Source organism: Aedes aegypti, chromosome 2, assembly GCF_002204515.2.
Source record: "Aedes aegypti strain LVP_AGWG chromosome 2, AaegL5.0 Primary Assembly, whole genome shotgun sequence".
Lineage (NCBI taxonomy): Eukaryota > Metazoa > Arthropoda > Insecta > Diptera > Culicidae > Aedes > Aedes aegypti.
The window spans coordinates 157,243,942-157,263,774 of record NC_035108.1 but is presented as its reverse complement, the minus strand read 5'-3'; the positions used below and the strand labels follow the sequence as shown (position 1 = coordinate 157,263,774).

Below are 19,833 nucleotides of genomic sequence, written 5' to 3'. Positions count from 1 at the left end.
GACTTTTGAACGCTGAAACCCACTTTACGCCCACAGCAATTTATTTATCAGCTGTCGATCCGTCGAGCAAGAAAAGCTTTATTCACATATATTTTATGAATCATTTCATAACCACATAAATTTGATTTACATAATGAGACAAAACATAATACATTTTGCTAATATGGTAATTACATCTAGATTTTGTTCCAATCAATATCGCGCCTAGTATGTATCGCGCGACACCTGAGAGGTCCATGCTACATATTCATACACATGTAGGTATGGCGTTGTCGAGTTCTCTTCCAACAGCAGACGTCGTGACGCCAGTTGCGCGCGCTTTCTCGATTCTCGCAAACCGCGCCATGGGCAATTTCTCTCTCGGGTGTACAAAGTAGAGTGCACCAGATTTTACCTAAACAATGGCACTGTTGGTCTAGAAATGCCAACACAAATGCACACTCCTGCTGTGTTCATACATGCTATTCTCGTGCACAAGAGAGAGTACACGGCTGGACTGGATGTTCTCTGCAAATATGATGGAGAGACGCATGGCAGTTTGTCTTGTTTGCTTTGCGGTTTGTTCACTGAGGGCGATGCATCAATAGGGCCCTGTCTCAATTTTAGTACCAAACGCTTAAGTTTAGGCTAAAAACAAAGGTTTACTCAATTTTAAATGTTTTTCGTTTGTTTAAGCCAAAAAAACCTTGTTTTATGTTTTGACGTTGGATAACGTCTAACGTAAACAAACTGGGGTACAATTTCGAAAAATAAAAAATCGCTCGCGTCACGAAAAGTGGTTAGATTTTGACTCTTAATAACTTACTAACACCCGGATAGATTTTCAAGATTCTTGCACCAATCGATTGGAAATCTTTCTACGAATCTACTCCAACAATGAAAACTATTGATTTTCATGACTAAACTATTGAACAATTGGGAAATATCGAGGTATGTCTTATTTTTCATAGGAAAGCACATTTTTCTTGCTGTTATAAGGTTTTTACGTTATGAAGTTTACATGTGGACGCAACTTGAACATCGATTTGAGCAAAGAGGAGAACATAGGGTTCGCAGTTCATGGAGAAGTATCTTCTTCTTCTTCTTCTTTCTGGCGTTACGTCCCAACTTGGACAAAGCCTGCTTCTCAGATTAGTGTTCTTATGGGCACTTCCACAGTTGTTAACTGAGAGCTTTCTTTGCCGATTGACCATTTTTGCATGTGTATATCGTGTGGCAGGTACGAGGATACTCTATGCCCTGGGAATCGAGAAAATTTCCTTTACGAAAAGATCCTCGACCAGCGGGATTCGAACCCACGAGCCTCAGCATGGTCATGCTGAATAGCTGCGCATTTACCGCTACGGTTATCTGGGCCCCTTAAGTATCTCAACCTCAAACTGGCTTCCAAACTCACTAAAGCAACTAATCTTAGTGGATCATGCGTGGACCTAACGTTCAACCGGAATCTTTGTTTAGGGAGCAAGAGTTACCGCTCATGCTTCTTCTTCCATCGACCGATTCTAAATCGGTGTTGAAGTGGTAACCGAACCAACCAAATAATAACACACAATGTCTACAATGCACACATGCAACAATGATGACGGGGTTGGTGATCTGATGGCTACCGCTTCTGCTTCATAAGCAGAAGGTCATTGGTTCAATCCCAGGCCCGTCCTTTTCTTCGTACTTTGTAGTTGTATATCTCTCACTTGCTTCTATGTTCCATTCTAAATCTATCACACTCAAACTATTCGTTCATAGCCAACGCTAAAACCAGACCAGAGACGGACAAGAAACCGTTTCCCTTTTTGATTCCATTCTTCCACGCGCATGCCTTTCCTTACGCCTGATACATAGGCAGTCTGCTAACCACAAAAGCAAACCTCTCTGCCATGCCTTTCCCCCAATCCATACACTCCCGCATGAACTGGCTTAGACGCAGTGGTATATGCGGTCTACGTGGGAGCCAATGCATCATCAATTCCTTCCCCTTCCCCACATTGGTCTGCATTCTGACGTGGCAGGCACCATAGTGGTATTTGCGCTCGCGTACATACACGTTACATGTCACCAACACTACTTAAAGAGTGCTGGTGGAAAATATAAACAAAGATCAGCTGTTCCCAGCAAAATCAAAAGGCAGTAATTTCAACCAGCAAATTTGCGCACGTGTTCGTGACACCGCTCGGCGAGAGCTCAATTGTCGCTAAAAATAGAAGATCACCAGCACTTATACACTGGATGCCTGTTAGTCCCAAGCAGTCATTCGGTTGGTTCCTTGTGTAAGTGCAGCTGATCTGGCTATACTGGAGTAGCATCCACGGGCGGTCAATCAAGCTCAAGCTCAATGCACACATGCAACAAATAGTATGAAAATTGATTGGATTTTTATAAGTAGAAATCTTTCATATAAGTTCGTGACGGTCTCAAGCCATGAAATAGAAGGCTAACGTTATTCAACGTTAACTTGGCGGTCGTATCTCGGAAACAACCTCTTACTTTTTTTTTGGACTGTCAGATAGTGTTAAAACTACAACCCCTGTGGTGTTTTTGTCGACTAAGCGAACGTCAAACATGAGCAAAAGTGTTAAGATTCATTAATAGGCCTATTCACATGACGTTCCAAAACAGCTGATCGGAAAGCTCTTTGACAGTTCTTCTATGAAAATGACAGCCTCGTGTATGCACCGGTCCTTCACCGATGTAAACAAATGCATAGACGGATCTGTCACATGAAAAGGCCTATGGACTCAATTTTAAAATTAACGTTTAAATATTATATAGCCGTTATTTGAGCGGGAAAAAATGATAAAGTAGTTGCATTAACATGATCTTCCATGTTATTAAATAAAAACAAGATTTCATTAAACTTTTTAGGACCTTATTAGGCAAAGAACATTTTCAAGCAACTGCATGTTACGAATGTTGCAAGTATTGGAAATTATAATATTTTTATTTTATTAGTTTGAAATCTTCGACTATGTAGTGCACCAAGTGCACCTTACGACGAGACTCCACTGACTTTAAAAATTGATGAAATCCGAAGCGAAAGATAAAGTTATCCGGCCTGATATTTGGTCTTATAAAATGACTTATGCCCATTGGCCTCCGAACAGGTTTTCGTAAAGTATGTCGAAAGCTCATTTTTCATCGCTCTTATTTTGAACTGTGTGAATCTTTTCCCTTTGTGATAATTAAATTAGGCTTAGCTTAGACTGACTACACATATCAATCACGGAATGCACATACATATAACAATTTTTCTCCCAATCTCTTCCGCAGGGTCGCCATTGCGAAGAACTTGGTCGAGCCACAGGTCACATACTGCAAGAACTCCTTCAACCGCACTGTTGTGTACGTCTCACTGGCATTTACGGCGTCGCTGGTTACCCTGGTGACGATTCTGTGTACCGTGCGCCGCATGTACGAACGAAATCGGCCACGCATTACCAAGCGTTTCAAAGTGACGAACAACACACAGATGACCTCCCGTCCGGCGACGCAGTGTGAAATTACGATAGAAAACTGCTGCAATATGAACGTGTGCGAAACGGTAAGTGGTTTGGGGTCCAATTTTTTTGCTAAAGTCTATTTAGTATGGTAGGAAATTTGGAACGAGTGGCGAGGTTTGAATAGATCATTAATTCTTGTAAGTAATGTGTTGCGAACTGAATGCGAAAACTAATGGAAAGAGTAAACTTATATAGGAATAGTTTCAGTTGCGCACCAATGGATCATTAAAATAACCAAAACGGCCGCTATGGAAAGCATAGATAGCGCCTCCGTAGCCTTGTGTGTTTGACAGAACAGCAATGCTGTCACAATCAGTGCCACATTTGGGCTTTGGGAGGCCCGGGTCAGATCACATAAAGAGGGCCCCTTTATACAAAATTTAGCACGTTTTGGGATTCCACAAACAAACGTATTGAATTTGAGTTTTGAACGAGATGGTCGGTCCAAACGTATGAGGGGCCCAAATTCAAAGTACTGTAAGTGACATTTTCGGTTGTGAGCTATACACTTTGAAAAAAAAAACGTCCATTATAAGTTTTCCAAGAGTGCTTTGAGGTGATTTTTCCATTTAAAGGGAAAAATATAATAATTTTTAGGAAATTGGCTAGTTTTTCGGCTTAATAATTTGTATAGAGAGAAAAAATTGATGAAAACGGCTTTAAATTTTTCTCCAAAGCTCTTTTTGATTCTATTTAGTACAAGTTTCCTGTTTGTCTCTTGTCGCCGCATTCTCTGAAAAAAAAATACAAAGTAGGGGAACTTACGTATTCTCGGCAGCTTAAGCCGATGCCGTGCTTCTTTTGTAATTTTCTCGGACAACAGAAGACAAATTCCGTGTTTGTCTTTTTACATTTATGCGTTGCTCAATCCTCTATCGATTAACACCGACAGACTTGTCAAAATGCTTTTGGAAACGTTTTTATAACGCTGCGAACATCCCTTGTCAGTGTGACTATTGTCGGCAGCCTCCACTCTCTTCGGCAACTTTCCCATAACAACTGCTGGTGAATCGCTTCGGCAGCTCCAAATCAGTCGCATTTTGAGGCGTGCTCATTTGAATTGATGACATCTCCGACGATATTGTTTGTTTAGTCTCGGAAATCTCGCCAGCGGGAAGCGGGCAGAACAAAGAATCATCTGAATGTTTCCACTGATGTGTTTTGATAGAAAAATAGTGTGTATTTGGCGTTTGAAATTTGGTTGCCGATAATAGTCGAATGGTGCCGAAGCCGTAAGTCTCCCTATTTACAGTATTGGCAAGAATACAGTACACAAGGCCAATTGATCTAAAAATTGAACTGCATGCTAGAAAAAAAAACTTAAAATTAAATTTGTAAATAAATCATCAAATTATATGCAAAAGTAACTAAGTTTTTAAAATCCACCCATATTAACAAAATGACCAAATTTTAATACTTAGATATTTTGAAAACAAACAATTTAGGATAGGTATGATCTTTCACAAAGTTTTGCATTTCATCTAAGTGAACAAATTTGCAGAAGCATGCCTTTTTCTAAATATTCACATTTCAAAAATATTCCAATTTGAAAAATTTCGGCATTTTTCTAAAAAAAAACATTATTATAGCTTCCGAACTCTTGAATAGAATTTCATTTTTTTTTCGAATTTCAAGTTATTTGTGAGATGTAGTTCAAATTTCAGGTCAATCGGTTTGTTCGAAATGTTATACAGTTCCCTAAACTTGACCATTTTTGTATGAAAATCGGCCTTCATGTTCTTTATTCTTGGAAGTACTGTGTATTATATTGATTACATTCAAAGTTTACTCTAAGCCTTTACTGAATTCAAAGAAAACTTCATCAACTACGGAAAACAAAATATAAAGAGTTTAAAAATAATCATAGAGAATTTCTCTCACGCTCCATGTTTCTGATAGAATTGAAAATCTGTTGAAATTTTGAAGTTCTGGTAGGAACCAGATAGACTCTTTGAATTAAGTATTTCTTCAGAGGCAAGCAGAGGCAGCAGCCGTATTTTCAAGACCCTGCAAAAAAACGTTAAGCGCATTTTCAATTCAAACATTTTTTTTTAAACTAACCGGAGAAGAATTTCAAAGATTTTGGCTTAATATTCATGATTTTTGTATAATATATTGAAGGATAACAATTGACCATACTGTGAGATTAGATAATGAACAAAAAACTAAAATATTGGAAAGTTGACTTTGACGTTAGAATTATATGTTCAAATGTCTGAAGAGAAACTGTTGTAAGGTATTTTTGAATGTTTTTGTTCTTAATTTTAATTCCTCGGGGCCCCCTTCATCGGGGGGCCCGGGGCATTTGCCCCCTTGGCACCCCCCCACCCTTCCCCAAATCCGGGCCTGGTCACAATGTTAAATCCCATATAAAGTGGCGCCTTTGTTTTGATGCGGTGAGCACTGACAAAAACTACCTTCAATGATCCATTTTAGGGTTCATTCCCTCCCCTACGTAACAGCTTTTGTATGGAAAATTTTATTTTTTTTTTGTGTGGACCGTAACACTATTTGTGACCCCCTCCCTCCCCCTGTTGCGTTACGTAATATTTGAACGATCCCTTATCTGCGAATAAAACGTCTATTATAAATAACAAATATAATTAACAGATAACACAGCGCAACAAAAATTACATTTTTGCGTGTCTCAAGAATCAAATAATGTGTCTCTAGTAGATTTGGGGTTGCTGAATCTGAGACCGTTCTCAGAAATTTCTCAGCACGTAACAATGTTTAGCTACAGGTCGCCAAAGTTGTATAAAACATTGGTTTCATTGATGTTTACCTAACATTCGAAGTATATTTAAACAAACATTTTTGTGTTTTTATCCACCAAGCATACAAAAGAAGTCTCAAACTTTCATTTTTGATATATTTTGGTTGAACTTGCACGAATAAATTTAGATTAAACCGATTTTTTCAACATGCTTGCAGTCTCCATACAAAATTCTTCCTTTTCTTATATGGCAAAATACAATACTTTTCTAAACAATCAAAAAATAACTATTACGCATTAAAAGTATTATAAAATTTGATGATAAGTATTGTTATACACATAAAGTTTGAATTCTGTGACAAGTTCAGCAAATGAATTTCCTTACAAGCTGGCAAACTTGCATGCAAGTTGGCTGAAATAGTCATTTTTTGCATTATCAATTACCAATATCTCAAAAACTAGACGTGCTATGATATTTCTGTAAACGGCAATGAATTCAGCAACCCTTAATTAAGTAAATAGAGGTATTTTGATGCTGGAGACAAAACGTGTTCCGCAGTTTAATGGATGTTCATCGTAGTAGCGTAAAATAATATGAAACCATTGATATGATGAGACATAATGTGCTACAAACTGTATTACCATTAGATTTTTGGCCCCACAAATCGAGCGAGGTATGAAATCACAGCTATAGGTATCGGACTCGAATAATTACTGCGCTATGTGGTCCACTCAGTGATACATGCGCTAATTTTTGCACATGTTGCAGTTAAAGGTGCTAACAATCAACTAAGCATGATATTTTCATTCAAAGGAGAAATATGATCGATTTCAACCTTTTTTCGCTCCCCGTAAAAAAAAAGTTAGTTACTAAATCTTACCTTTGAAGTTGTTCAACGACCTTTTTGATCATTGATGTCTCCAATGACGAAAACAAACAAGACGTATGGCGATTCAATTCTTGCAAGTATGTTTGATGCAAATAAATTTGTTTTTTTGTCAACAGAAACACAAAAAAAATCAAAAACTTTATATTCAATTGACGATAGTAAATATTCTATATGATGTATAATGATAGCAATTATGTGTACCCGTAGCAACATTGGTATAGATAGCACCATTAGAATTGACAAATTTAGAGCCGCATTCTTAGGGTTCATTCAAATATTACGTAACGCAAAATTTGCCAATTTTAGACCCCCTCCCACCCACACGTAACAGCTTTTGTATGGAAAATTTTAATTTTATGTATGGACCGTAACACAATGTAAGACCCCCTCCCTCCCCCTGTTGCGTTACGTAATATTTGAACGGCCCCTTAGCGACTGTTTTGAAGGCACGGGTTTTAACAAGGGTAATTAACTTCAAAATACTGTTTTATTGCCTTAGGTAGTGTCCGTAGAAATAGTACAAAGCACACTGTGATTAACTCTACCCGCTTGTTCATTCCAGCCATGCTTCGACACCAAGATACTGCAGAAATCGGCTACAAAGGCGGAAGATAAACAGTTCCTCCTGGACGATATAGAAAGCATTGCCGGATCGTATCGTAAACTTCCAAGCTGCGTTGCCGAAAAGAACTAGCCTTTTTGATCACGTGAGACTGAAACTGCCACCACCACGTGGTTAATACTCCTCTCTACAGAGCGGCAGCTGCAAAAGTGCGATTAAAACTAAATGTACATAAATCAACGGTGCAATTGGGACGAACCATTGCCACAACTGAAATCTCTCCAATAGCAATATGTCTTAGTTAGTTGAGAACTAAATTATGTGATTAGTTTTATGTTACATTAGGCAGAAACCTGCTCGAGAACTGCGCATAGCTGAAATGTTAGTCGGCCTGGTTATTGTTCTCTTGTGTGCTTATCAAAATCAGTTTTGAATTTATTGTTTTAATTAGTATTTGTCCATTAGTAGTTTATTTTGATCTTTATGTAGAATTTTAATGTGTTTCAACACGTTCATTTTGAAAAAAGGCCCAAAAACTTGAACAAAAGCGTACTTGAATAACCGAAACATGTTCCTTAGAAAAGGTATCAAATCGAGAGCTATATGCAAGCAGCTACACATGTCTTAGACAATAGATAAAGCAAGTCATTTTGTAAAAAAAAGCCATAGAACAGAACTTCATCAATGCGCAAAGGTTACCCATGTTTGTACTACAAAAACCAAAAAATGTACCTTTTCAGAGTATGTTAACAATAATAGCTCAACAAATTATAAATATCACGATACAACCGTTTGGTTAAAAGAGCTTCTCTTCGCTTCGCGGTATGTACTTGTTTGGAGCCGCACAATGATATAAACGTTAGTTTCGGCTTATTTACCAGTTCCTTTAGTTTGTTAGTGATTTGTTAATTAATTTTATAGCAAAGGGGCATATTAGATGTCGCATTAATTATCCAATAAATATCAAATTGATATTCGAAAATCGATACTTATTTGGATGGTGCACAACCCAAATTATTTTATCAAATAATCCCCAGGTTCAATTATAATATGAAAATCCTTAAAAATTTTAGTGTCCCTATCAGTGAAGTCATATGATTAAAAACCGGTCATTCACGCGTATGAACAAACAGATATCACACATTTATTTGTTGGTTTAGTTTTGTGATACGTGAAAAAATCCTGTTAATGCGGCTCCATCTATTTTACCTTGCTGTTCATTACGTACTATATTTTACGTTCATCTTGCGTTTTCGTCAAACTTTTATATATTTTGAAAACATTCAAACAAACGAGGAAAATGGAAACACTTAAACTCAGCGAATATAAGAATAAAACTTAAAAAAGGCAACAAAACTTGATAAGGCTGAAGCCGAGGATGTACTTGTAGTTATTTTTTAATGATAAATTTAAGGAAACCGTTGAGACTTTATATTCAATATCCACATTAGAAATGTGATATTAATATAAATTTTACTATGAGCCATTCATCGAATGAAATTAATTGATAGTGGAATGTGAATAGGTGGATGAAAGAAATATATTTATGAATGATGCGTATGATGTTAATGTGTCGACTTGAAGCATATGTTTCATGTTTCATTTTATCCGAAATCCATAAGCTTTTCGTATCTATATCTAATAAAAGATGACTTTGGAATAAACAGCAACATAACTATTGTTATGAATATGATTGTACATTTGATGTTATGTTCTTTATTTTTATTTTTTTTTTTTGTATGGTATTTAGTTGGAGCTGCCTGACAGCTTAATTTGTCAAGGCTGAACCCTCGGTCTGGCTTTTGCCAAGTTTCCCCTCTACCAGGACCAATACTCAGACGGACTAAGCTATAGTGCCCACATGAACACTGTTTTTTATACGTATTTTGACGTGGTAGTTTTTGAAAAATACCCATATTACCTTGCTTCTGAGAAAAGGAAGCATTGTGAAAATCAGCAGCTCCACCAGAATTTGTTTGAAATAGTAGTGTAGTACTGTCGTTACTAATTCTGTCTAGTCAGAATGGTTTTGAATAATTTGTCATTTAAGTGCTATTTTGATTACTCCTGTCTTTTACGTAAGATTAGAATCTTAAATGTCAATTGTCGTCAAGTCTTAACAAAATTGGCTGTTTAGTAGTAGTTATAGTTAATTTCGTTTTTTGTTGTTAAAAGTATTTATTGGTCATTACGTTCATATATCCTTAAAGAAAAAGTCACTTTCCTTGCCTGTTCAACAATTTCTCGAAACTAGCAAGTGTACCCTAATGATCGATCTCAGCGTCTTACTTTCAATAGTCATTATTATAGTGAATATTTAAGAGTAAAGTTACCTTAGGCGTCTATTACAGTCTCCTACAAGATTCACTTTTCGGTGGCAAATGCAATGCTTCACAACACCTACTTTCTACTTGTAAATTTTGCGAAAATGAAGCAGATTGTTTATACCATTATCAGTGGGCAAAAACCGACCCAAAATCGCACTTATTTCGTGCCGCTGATTTCAGGAGGTGGAAAGTAGCTATTTTCATTGAAAAACATGCGAGGAATCGAATGGCGCCATTTTCATTCACCGCACGCCATCGGAAGTTCCTCATTTTGCCCCATTTTCCCCTTTCTGAGTTTTTTACACCAGAGAACTTAAATAACCATAACCTTTCTACCATAAAAATTTCAAGTAGTTTGAGCAGTCCCTTGCAAGGATGGAAATCTAGTGATCATGACAAAATAAATGATGCATCGCGGTTATTCTTTATCATGCGATCATAGCAACAACGATTAAACTTTTGTCGTAAAGATATCACAACAAACTACGCTCCGCGATTAAGGCGAAGTAGGCCATCATTGAAATTTGTACGCACCGTTGATGATTGTAGCTAATTCATCTCACGATTGCGAATCAAAGAAAATCAGTTGGTTTTGCACTGACGCAGCTGAAAAAGTATCAGCATATTTGATGTATGTTGGCGCGTACAGTGAAACATTTTCAAGTCAATATAAACTATCAAGAAAGAGTTTTATCACTTTGAAGTTGCACGCAGCAAAGTCATCATTGCTGCCAAAACGAATGACGGGCTACTTCGCCTTAATGCATCGTTCTGCGTGTGGGCTAGCGATTAAATGTTCGCGAGCCATAGTTTTATCATTCTGAGGATTGTTCTATTTTTATCTATTGATTTCACTTCGGATATATTGTTTTTGATTCTAAAATCATTCGGGCATGGTTTACCCTGCCCTTAGGTGATGGGATTGACGGTGATTTATCAAGTGATTGCATACTGTTGATATTGTGAAAAATTACTCTAATGCTAATATATTGATCGCGAAAATAATCGTTATTATAACTTATAAAATGTAAGCTAGTCTAATAGTTTTAAATTAAATAATGACATGTGTTTCAATGCTTAAATATATTTTACACTTGATTTATCACACCTTCAGCATGAGTTTAGTTACTGTCGCATGATCTAACACAGTGGTCCTCAGCCTAACTGGTTAAGCGGGCCACCACTTTGCTCCTAAAACACGTCGCGGGCCTCAAATATCTTCTTCTTCTTCTTATTGGCATTACGTCCCCACTAGAACAGAGCCTGCTTCTCAGCTTAGTGTTCTTATGAGCACTTCCACCGTTATTAACTGAGAGCTTTCTTTGAAAAAGTTGTAATTTTCGCTTTCGTATATCGTGTGGCAGGTACGATGATACACTATGCCCAGGGAAGTCAAGAAAATTTCCATTACGAAAAGATCTTGGACCAACCGGGAATCGAACCCAGACACCTTCAGCATGACTTTGATTTGTAGCCGCGCACAGTGGGCAAAAACCGACCCAAAATCGCACTTATTTCGTGCCGCTGATTTCAGGAGGTGGAAAGTAGCTATTTTCATTGAAAAACATGCGAGGAATCGAATGGCGCCATTTTCATTCACCGCACGCCATCGGAAGTTCCTCATTTTGCCCCATTTTCCCCTTTCTGAGTTTTTTACACCAGAGAACTTAAATAACCATAACCTTTCTACCATAAAAATTTCAAGTAGTTTGAGCAGTCCCTTGCAAGGATGGAAATCTAGTGATCATGACAAAATAAATGATGCATCGCGGTTATTCTTTATCATGCGATCATAGCAACAACGATTAAACTTTTGTCGTAAAGATATCACAACAAACTACGCTCCGCGATTAAGGCGAAGTAGGCCATCATTGAAATTTGTACGCACCGTTGATGATTGTAGCTAATTCATCTCACGATTGCGAATCAAAGAAAATCAGTTGGTTTTGCACTGACGCAGCTGAAAAAGTATCAGCATATTTGATGTATGTTGGCGCGTACAGTGAAACATTTTCAAGTCAATATAAACTATCAAGAAAGAGTTTTATCACTTTGAAGTTGCACGCAGCAAAGTCATCATTGCTGCCAAAACGAATGACGGGCTACTTCGCCTTAATGCATCGTTCTGCGTGTGGGCTAGCGATTAAATGTTCGCGAGCCATAGTTTTATCATTCTGAGGATTGTTCTATTTTTATCTATTGATTTCACTTCGGATATATTGTTTTTGATTCTAAAATCATTCGGGCATGGTTTACCCTGCCCTTAGGTGATGGGATTGACGGTGATTTATCAAGTGATTGCATACTGTTGATATTGTGAAAAATTACTCTAATGCTAATATATTGATCGCGAAAATAATCGTTATTATAACTTATAAAATGTAAGCTAGTCTAATAGTTTTAAATTAAATAATGACATGTGTTTCAATGCTTAAATATATTTTACACTTGATTTATCACACCTTCAGCATGAGTTTAGTTACTGTCGCATGATCTAACACAGTGGTCCTCAGCCTAACTGGTTAAGCGGGCCACCACTTTGCTCCTAAAACACGTCGCGGGCCTCAAATATCTTCTTCTTCTTCTTATTGGCATTACGTCCCCACTAGAACAGAGCCTGCTTCTCAGCTTAGTGTTCTTATGAGCACTTCCACCGTTATTAACTGAGAGCTTTCTTTGAAAAAGTTGTAATTTTCGCTTTCGTATATCGTGTGGCAGGTACGATGATACACTATGCCCAGGGAAGTCAAGAAAATTTCCATTACGAAAAGATCTTGGACCAACCGGGAATCGAACCCAGACACCTTCAGCATGACTTTGATTTGTAGCCGCGGACTCTAACCACTCAGCAAAGGAAGCCCTCAAATATCTATTTTTTAAGTCCAATCAAAACGACTCAACTAGAGTTTCTGCTCTCTAAAACATTCGCTCTGCACGAATCCGCCAGTCGAGTTTTTCGATAGTTGTTACTCAATTTGACTGAGTTTCTATCGGGGTCGACAGGTGACTACTGAAATAAACAACCTTTGACAAATTTTAAATATTTTCCCTATTTTTAATTTGATGATTGCAACACTAGTATAATATTATTAACAATTAACCTTAATGTTATAAAAAAATCCTTAGCGACAGTGAAGCTAAAACTCAAGCGTAATTTCGGAACTAAAGTAGAAATATTTGGAAAAACACTTTCTTTCTTTAACTTTGAAAAAAGAAAGCGCTTCTGGAACGTTGCAACTTTGAAGTTTTGAAGAAACGATTTTATCATGAGTTGAAGAAACATTGGGTTATTGGCCAAACTGTAAACAAGAAATTATATGATATTAAATTCTCGATTGCTATGCCACTGTTCAACACATGGGAAAGAACAAAATCTGGAAATCAATCCAATGGCTCACCGTAGAAAAACATTTGCGAGATTTTAAAGAAGATAAATTTTAACTTCTGGAATTACAACATGCGGGCCACACTACTTCAACATTCAAAATCACTCCGCGGGCCGCACAACACCTTGCTGAGGGCCGCATGCGGCCCGCGGGCCGCAGTTTGGTGACCACTGATCTAACACCAGATAACTACGCGTAATGCTGGAGGGACCGGCAGGGCTCACTACCAGTCTCTATTGTGCATCCGAGTAATCGCTACAATGTCGCTCAACTTTCGCGTCGCTGGACTGGCGAGCGCTTTGCAGTTTAGTGCTCCAGCGACGCATTGAAATAGCCTGTGTCGCTCAAGCACTAACATGAAAAGGTCGCCAGAGTCCAGCGACGTTTTAGTCGCGTGAAATAGTTGAGCGAAGTTTGTATTCGTTCTAGGTTTTGCCTGCACTAACAATACTAACACTCAAATCACTAACAAGACTGGGAAACCAACGATCACCTCCATCAGTAGCACTATTTCTAATAGTAGTATTAGTTCAATATACATAAATCTTTTTCAGTAGACCACGAGGCGCAAGAGTGGGTGCGGGTGGTCTCTGCGTCTCACAGGTTATTGAAAATAGACATTTATATTAGGTTTACTAACAATGTAGTAATTATTACCTTAGTAATACCGTAAGGTGCCGTAATTCAGCGCATCGCCTAAATCCGCATATTTGGTCCAAAATTAATCGAAATTTAAGAAAAATTTTGAAATTTGTCCATACCGCTATTTGTATATGCTTGTAATGCATCATAATTCCAATTAAAATTGTCATTAACAATAATTTACGATTTTTGAGAAATATTCCAAAATGTTCTGAATTACGGCATTTTATGGTATTGCGTTATTTAGTAAGGTAGGTTGTAGCGGTATTAGAGATAGTTTAGTAATGTTACTGATGTATGTATAATAATTAGAAAACTGATGGCACTGTTGTTACTGAAATGTTTCATTTTTAAATATCTTTTATAATATAATATAATATTGTTGAACAAAATGCTGTAATTAATAACTTATTTAATCCTCTACGCTTTTTTGCACTACTTTGCATTTATCACACCAACACTGGCGACAATAGCGTTCTTTGGGTAGTATTTCTGTTATGTAGTAGTAACCTCTATTGTTTTTATTCTAACGATCATAACATAATTATCGTGAGCGTAGTAGTGAAAATAACATAGAAGTAGCTTTTGTATTCGTAATTAAGGTATCATGGTATTAGTTCCCTGTCCTTTGGTTCAGAAAGGGGTATGGGCGCGTTCTGCCAACTCGGTCGAGGCAGATTTCTTGTGTGAACAAGTTACAACATGGACGTTCTAAAGTCCCAGAATGAAGTGTTGTGCATTTGAAGATGGGATGGATTCGCGTTTGTGCTTTACTGCTGCTTATCTATAAAGTTATATGCGATAACCGACCCTTAGCTTAACTATTTAAATTAACAGTTGCAAATATAATAATCGTTTTGAGTTTAATAACATGTCGTCGCGTTAATGATAATCATAATGATCTTTTATCTACATCCGTCGAAACATTCTGAATGGCCGTTGTGAGAATATCACCAAGAACTTCTCACATGCAATAAAGCTGGATTGTCATACATTGAAACATCAAGGTTCTCGCTCTTTCGGATTCATTTTTTGTTGTTTATCATTAGTTTCAGGGGATTGTTATCGTGGGAATCCAAAGAGCTAATTTTGTATGACTTCAATGTACGCCAATACTGCCATAGAGCATGTAACAATCACTAACATTCCTTCTCTCTTTATCCTTGTTTTCATATCTAACCCGCTTCGAGGAATAATTCTCGCGGAACATTACTAAAGGACCTATCTAACATGGAGAGGCTCTCTTTGTTTACTTTCTCTTTCATTAATAACTGAGTCACATTAACCTTTTCTGTTGCGTTTTTTGTATGAAACGCTACTCAAGGAAATTGACTTTCGATCTATAGTGAAAAACTTCCAAAAATCTTTAGTATTCCACTGTTATAATCGAAAGAGAACGAGAGAGGAGAGAATCTCTCATTTGTACATAGGTCCTTTAGTAATGTTCCGCGAGAATTCATCGAAGAGGAAAGGCATCTCTTATCATGGCAGCGTAATGGCCGAGAAAACGTCGGTTTGCGGTCGCATCTCTCCATCCTCGGTTCTGCCCCACGCTCGTTAAATCGATACGCACTTGATCCGCCCACCTAGCTTGCTGCACTCCACGCCTTTGTTAAGTATAAAGTTTCTGTAACCATTGAATACTAATTGAAAGGTAAATCAAATGAAGTTATTATTGACCTAATAACAAATTTGTTCCACAGAGCGATTTACAAAACACCACACAAAATCCCTCCTTTCACATATCCTTAGGCAAAACACTTCACTACCGTTATATGTATGACTGATTCATGTTCTTTCGACCTTGCATCATTCATACGTGTAGGGGAAGTCTAGAGTAAAAGCAAAACTTAAAGAACCTTCTGGTCAAAGATGTTGCGTTGCCTACTTCCCAAACTTCAAAACCCCCGGTGTATTATGGAAGGTGTGAGTTTTTAAACTTATGCTGGAGACTTGGCCCCTGACCCCCTTGTACATCAATAAAATAACAAAAATAAAAAATAAATAAAATCATTCGGGCATGGTTTTAACGAAAAATAAAAGCGTGAATGCGCCATGATTCAAGTTGATCGCTACTTATAACAACATCCGATAAACTCTTTGTCCCACGACAAACATTGCATCGGATGCATGTCGGTACACGTCATCAAAGTCATCAAAGATTTCTCCAATTTTCTTCTATATCCTTACAATTTATGCATTCCAAGCAACTAATAGAAACAGAGGCCAATTAAATTGGACAGCAATTGACTAATTAAAATAAAATATTGTTTCAGTGGCGTTGATCTATTTTCTTAGAAATTTTGACCAGCCACACCGCACTAAGTATTGTTTATCTGAAAATCACATTTTGACATGAAGTGAAGACATTGACATGCAATATATAGTTACATTTGATTGATATATAATATGTTGATCAATCCACACAGAAGCCGTAATGAAATCACGAATTAATTTAATCTGATACTGTGTGAACAACTCAGGTGGACTTGGTGCGCTTTAGTTGTTCAGGAAATAGCATTTTCGCCATCAAACCCCGTCAGACAGAGTGCACATGACTTGTTTCAAGTTTATCACCAATCATTAAAAAAGTGCAGATGACCTAGCGGTAGCACACAAGATTACCACTCAGAAGGCACGAGTTCGAATCTCGATGAAATATCATTTGTCTCCAATTTTACTTGTGTTGTTGAAAACTAGGAAACACATCCAACCATACCGAACCAAGAACCATTTTTTTTTCAAATTATGTTCAGCCAGAGTGAACTGAGTGCTTTATATTTTTTAATAAAATCCAATTACATCGATAATTTATGATGATTTACTTGTATATTTAATTTTGGTTCCCCTATTGGACATTGTTAATCGCATGTGAGCGATAAAAATTTAAAATTAACCGTCCGCGATAAATTAGTAAACGATAACACTAAGTTAAATATCTCGGAATAAAGATTTTGGCACTTGGTGCGGTTTAGCAGAACCCCGACCATATGGAACTCATGGAACTATCTAAACCAGTGGTTCTCAACCTTTTTGAAGCTGCGAATTTTTCAAACATCTCGCGGACCCCTAAAACAAATGTTCTCGATATGGAAGCTCATGAAACACTGAAACAAGTGTTGAAGTAATGAGCACCATGAACGAGTTTTTAAATTTACCAGGCTTTGCAGAATTTGCTCTCATTTGAGTATGAAGCACGATCAAAGCAAGCAAAGAAAAACATCCCATCTGTTGCGGTCCACGATCGTCATCGTATCGTAATGTGTAACAAATCTGATAAATGGAAGCAGTGAGCGAGAGCCCCAAAGAGAGAGCGATGATAAAATCCATTTTTTTGCAATTGCGTTGCAAATCAATCAACTTTTCATTGAGAAGTTGGTCAACATAACGGCCTACTTTTCCTACTAAAAGGAACAGTGCTGAAAAGTGCTACTTTTCAGCACTGTTTTCGGTGCTGAAAAGTAGCACTTTTCGATGGTGGTAGGTCATTTGGCATAAAGTCGTTTGGCATAAAGCCGTTTGAGTCTGAAACCAAGAATGTCTCAATTTTTCGTTTTTAAGTTTCTATTGAATCTTTCTGATGACATCAGGCTTGTTTTGGAGTCAATTGATTCAAAATGACACTTAATTCAACAATCATTCGCTCTTGAATAAATTTAAGCATATTAGGAAATTATTGCCAATAGTATTTTATTATTTATCCAGAAATTACCCTTCTTTCAAATACTAATTCCTTATATGAGTTTCGCTATTGGAACAAATTTTTGCACTGAAGATTTTTATATATTTAGCACAAATTTACCCTTTTTTTAATTGTTCTATTTTTTTTCTAAATATGATGTAACCATAATTATATGTATGAAAACTGTTGATTTAAAATGTCAATAAATTTCTCCTTTTTTTATGCATAGGCTGTTCTTTGGAGCTATATTTTTAAGTATTTATTTTGTTCCCAACTGACAAAAGGGTGGCAATCGATAACATTGATCTGCTCAAATTATCAGCGAAAAGAGAAATCGATTACTTTAGTTACTTCGATGGGTTGTGCTATTTTTCACCGAATGTCGGTTCCCCGAATGTCGTTTCCCCGAGCGCCAGTTCCCCGAATATCTCGTTTCTCCGACTAGCCCACTTCCCCGAAAAGTTTTTAGCACTCATAATTGTCGTAACTTTATACATTTCATGGTGGTTAACGAACTGACCATCTAATATGCACCCTTCTTTATTTAAATGGCAGTTCTTTCGAGTTTTACCGTCCTCAACATTTTTGCAAACATGTGTATAGCCGAGAATGACAGAATACTTCCTTATTTTGACTGTTTATCGTTCTTTCTCGTCACCACTTTTCGGGGAAACCAGTCATTCGGGAAAATGGCATTCTGGGAAAAGTAGCACAATCACTTCGATGATTCTGTCTTTTCGTTTTATTTTGCCGCAATAAATTTTGGCGTCCATTCTTCTATTGGTTCAATTATAAATTTTGCTTTCTTTTAAAAATAAGCTGTTCTTTATATTTATACTGTTTAAATTTATTATTTAGTAAAGCTAAATATTAACCATTTTTATATTTTGCTGTTTTATCAATTTATGCCAGATGTGTTGTTAGAAAGATAATTACTTTAGAACCTGCCAATATTCAACATATATTTTTTTTTTGGGACAAACGCGTGATCTCCTTCCGAGATATGCTGGAATAAATATCATTTTAATCACAAATTTTCCCTTATCTCGATAATAAACGATGTTTTTGATGTACACTTCCAAAATTAGAATTTATGTTGAACCGTTGAAAAGTTTTGCCACTAATATTTTCTTTTAAAGATGTGTTGTTTATTTGAGCTATGCTGTGAAAATTTTTTTTTTCGTTAGAGCCTTAAACATTTTATTCGAAAAATAATCTGCTCTCGTATATAGGCTATTTTTGCATTAAGTCGCATTTAATAGATCTTTGGATTAGAGCTTTTGATATTTTGCAAAAAAAATCCATTCTTTTATCAAGTTATTTTTATCGAGTGTTACGTCCAAACTGGGACAGTGCTTAATCTGCAGCGAAATATTCTATGAGCGTTCCTTCGATGAATAACTGCGAACTTTCTTTACCAATTTACTTTTTTTACATATTTATATCGCAACAAGCTCAAAGATGCTCTATGTTTTGAGATGTAAAGACACGTCACGAGTTTTATTTAGTAATGCTCTCTAATGTCACAACAATTTTTGAAATTCTTAGCTTGGAAAATCTCTGAACGAACACCGCGCGTGTTTAGAACCTACCAATTTTTTTTGCTATGGGCTCAATGGCGTTCATCTCGGTAATAGCATAAAAACACCGATATTTATTTTAAGTCAATCATTATGCCAAACGGCCATTATGCCAAATGACCATTATGCCAAACGGCCATTATGCCAAACGACCATTATGCCAAACGACTTTATGCCAAACGGCTTTATGCCAAACGACCTTATGCCAAACGACTTTATGCCAAACGGGGTACAATCCTTTTCGATACTGTTTTGGTAGGCGTTAACCAAATAACCCAGTGTCCCAGTCTCTTCATATCATGCTTTTTCTGCGCGGCGTGTGAATCGAGGCGAGTCGTTCTCACCTCAGGTGACGTGAGGCGAATAATCTTAATCAAATGGTAGCGAGTCGACATGTTACCGACTCGTCTTTCCTTACATGCCGCACAGAATAAGCACAATTGCATCTGATTCTTGAGTTTATTCTACGTCTGGCGTGAGGTGAGATTTATCGGTGTCCTATAGCAAGGTGACAATTCTCGACTCGAGCGAAGTGACTTTCCATTTGGTTTTCA

The 19,833-nt window shown here is 37.1% G+C and overlaps 1 protein-coding gene across 3 annotated transcripts in view; it reads left to right on the top strand.

The window, feature by feature from the left end:
- The window catches only part of LOC5570793 (protein cueball), an 81,380-nt gene extending 72,135 nt beyond the window's left edge, over positions 1–9,245 (top strand). For all 3 annotated transcript variants that reach the window (XM_021842912.1, XM_021842913.1, XM_001653247.2), the window contains 2 exons: positions 3,265–3,535; positions 7,663–9,245. In XM_021842912.1, coding sequence (XP_021698604.1) covers positions 3,265–3,535; positions 7,663–7,794 — 403 coding nt within the window. In that variant the 3' untranslated portion in view covers positions 7,795–9,245. The remainder of the gene's footprint in view (positions 1–3,264; positions 3,536–7,662) is intronic.
- Positions 9,246–19,833: the final 10,588 nt, after the last annotated feature.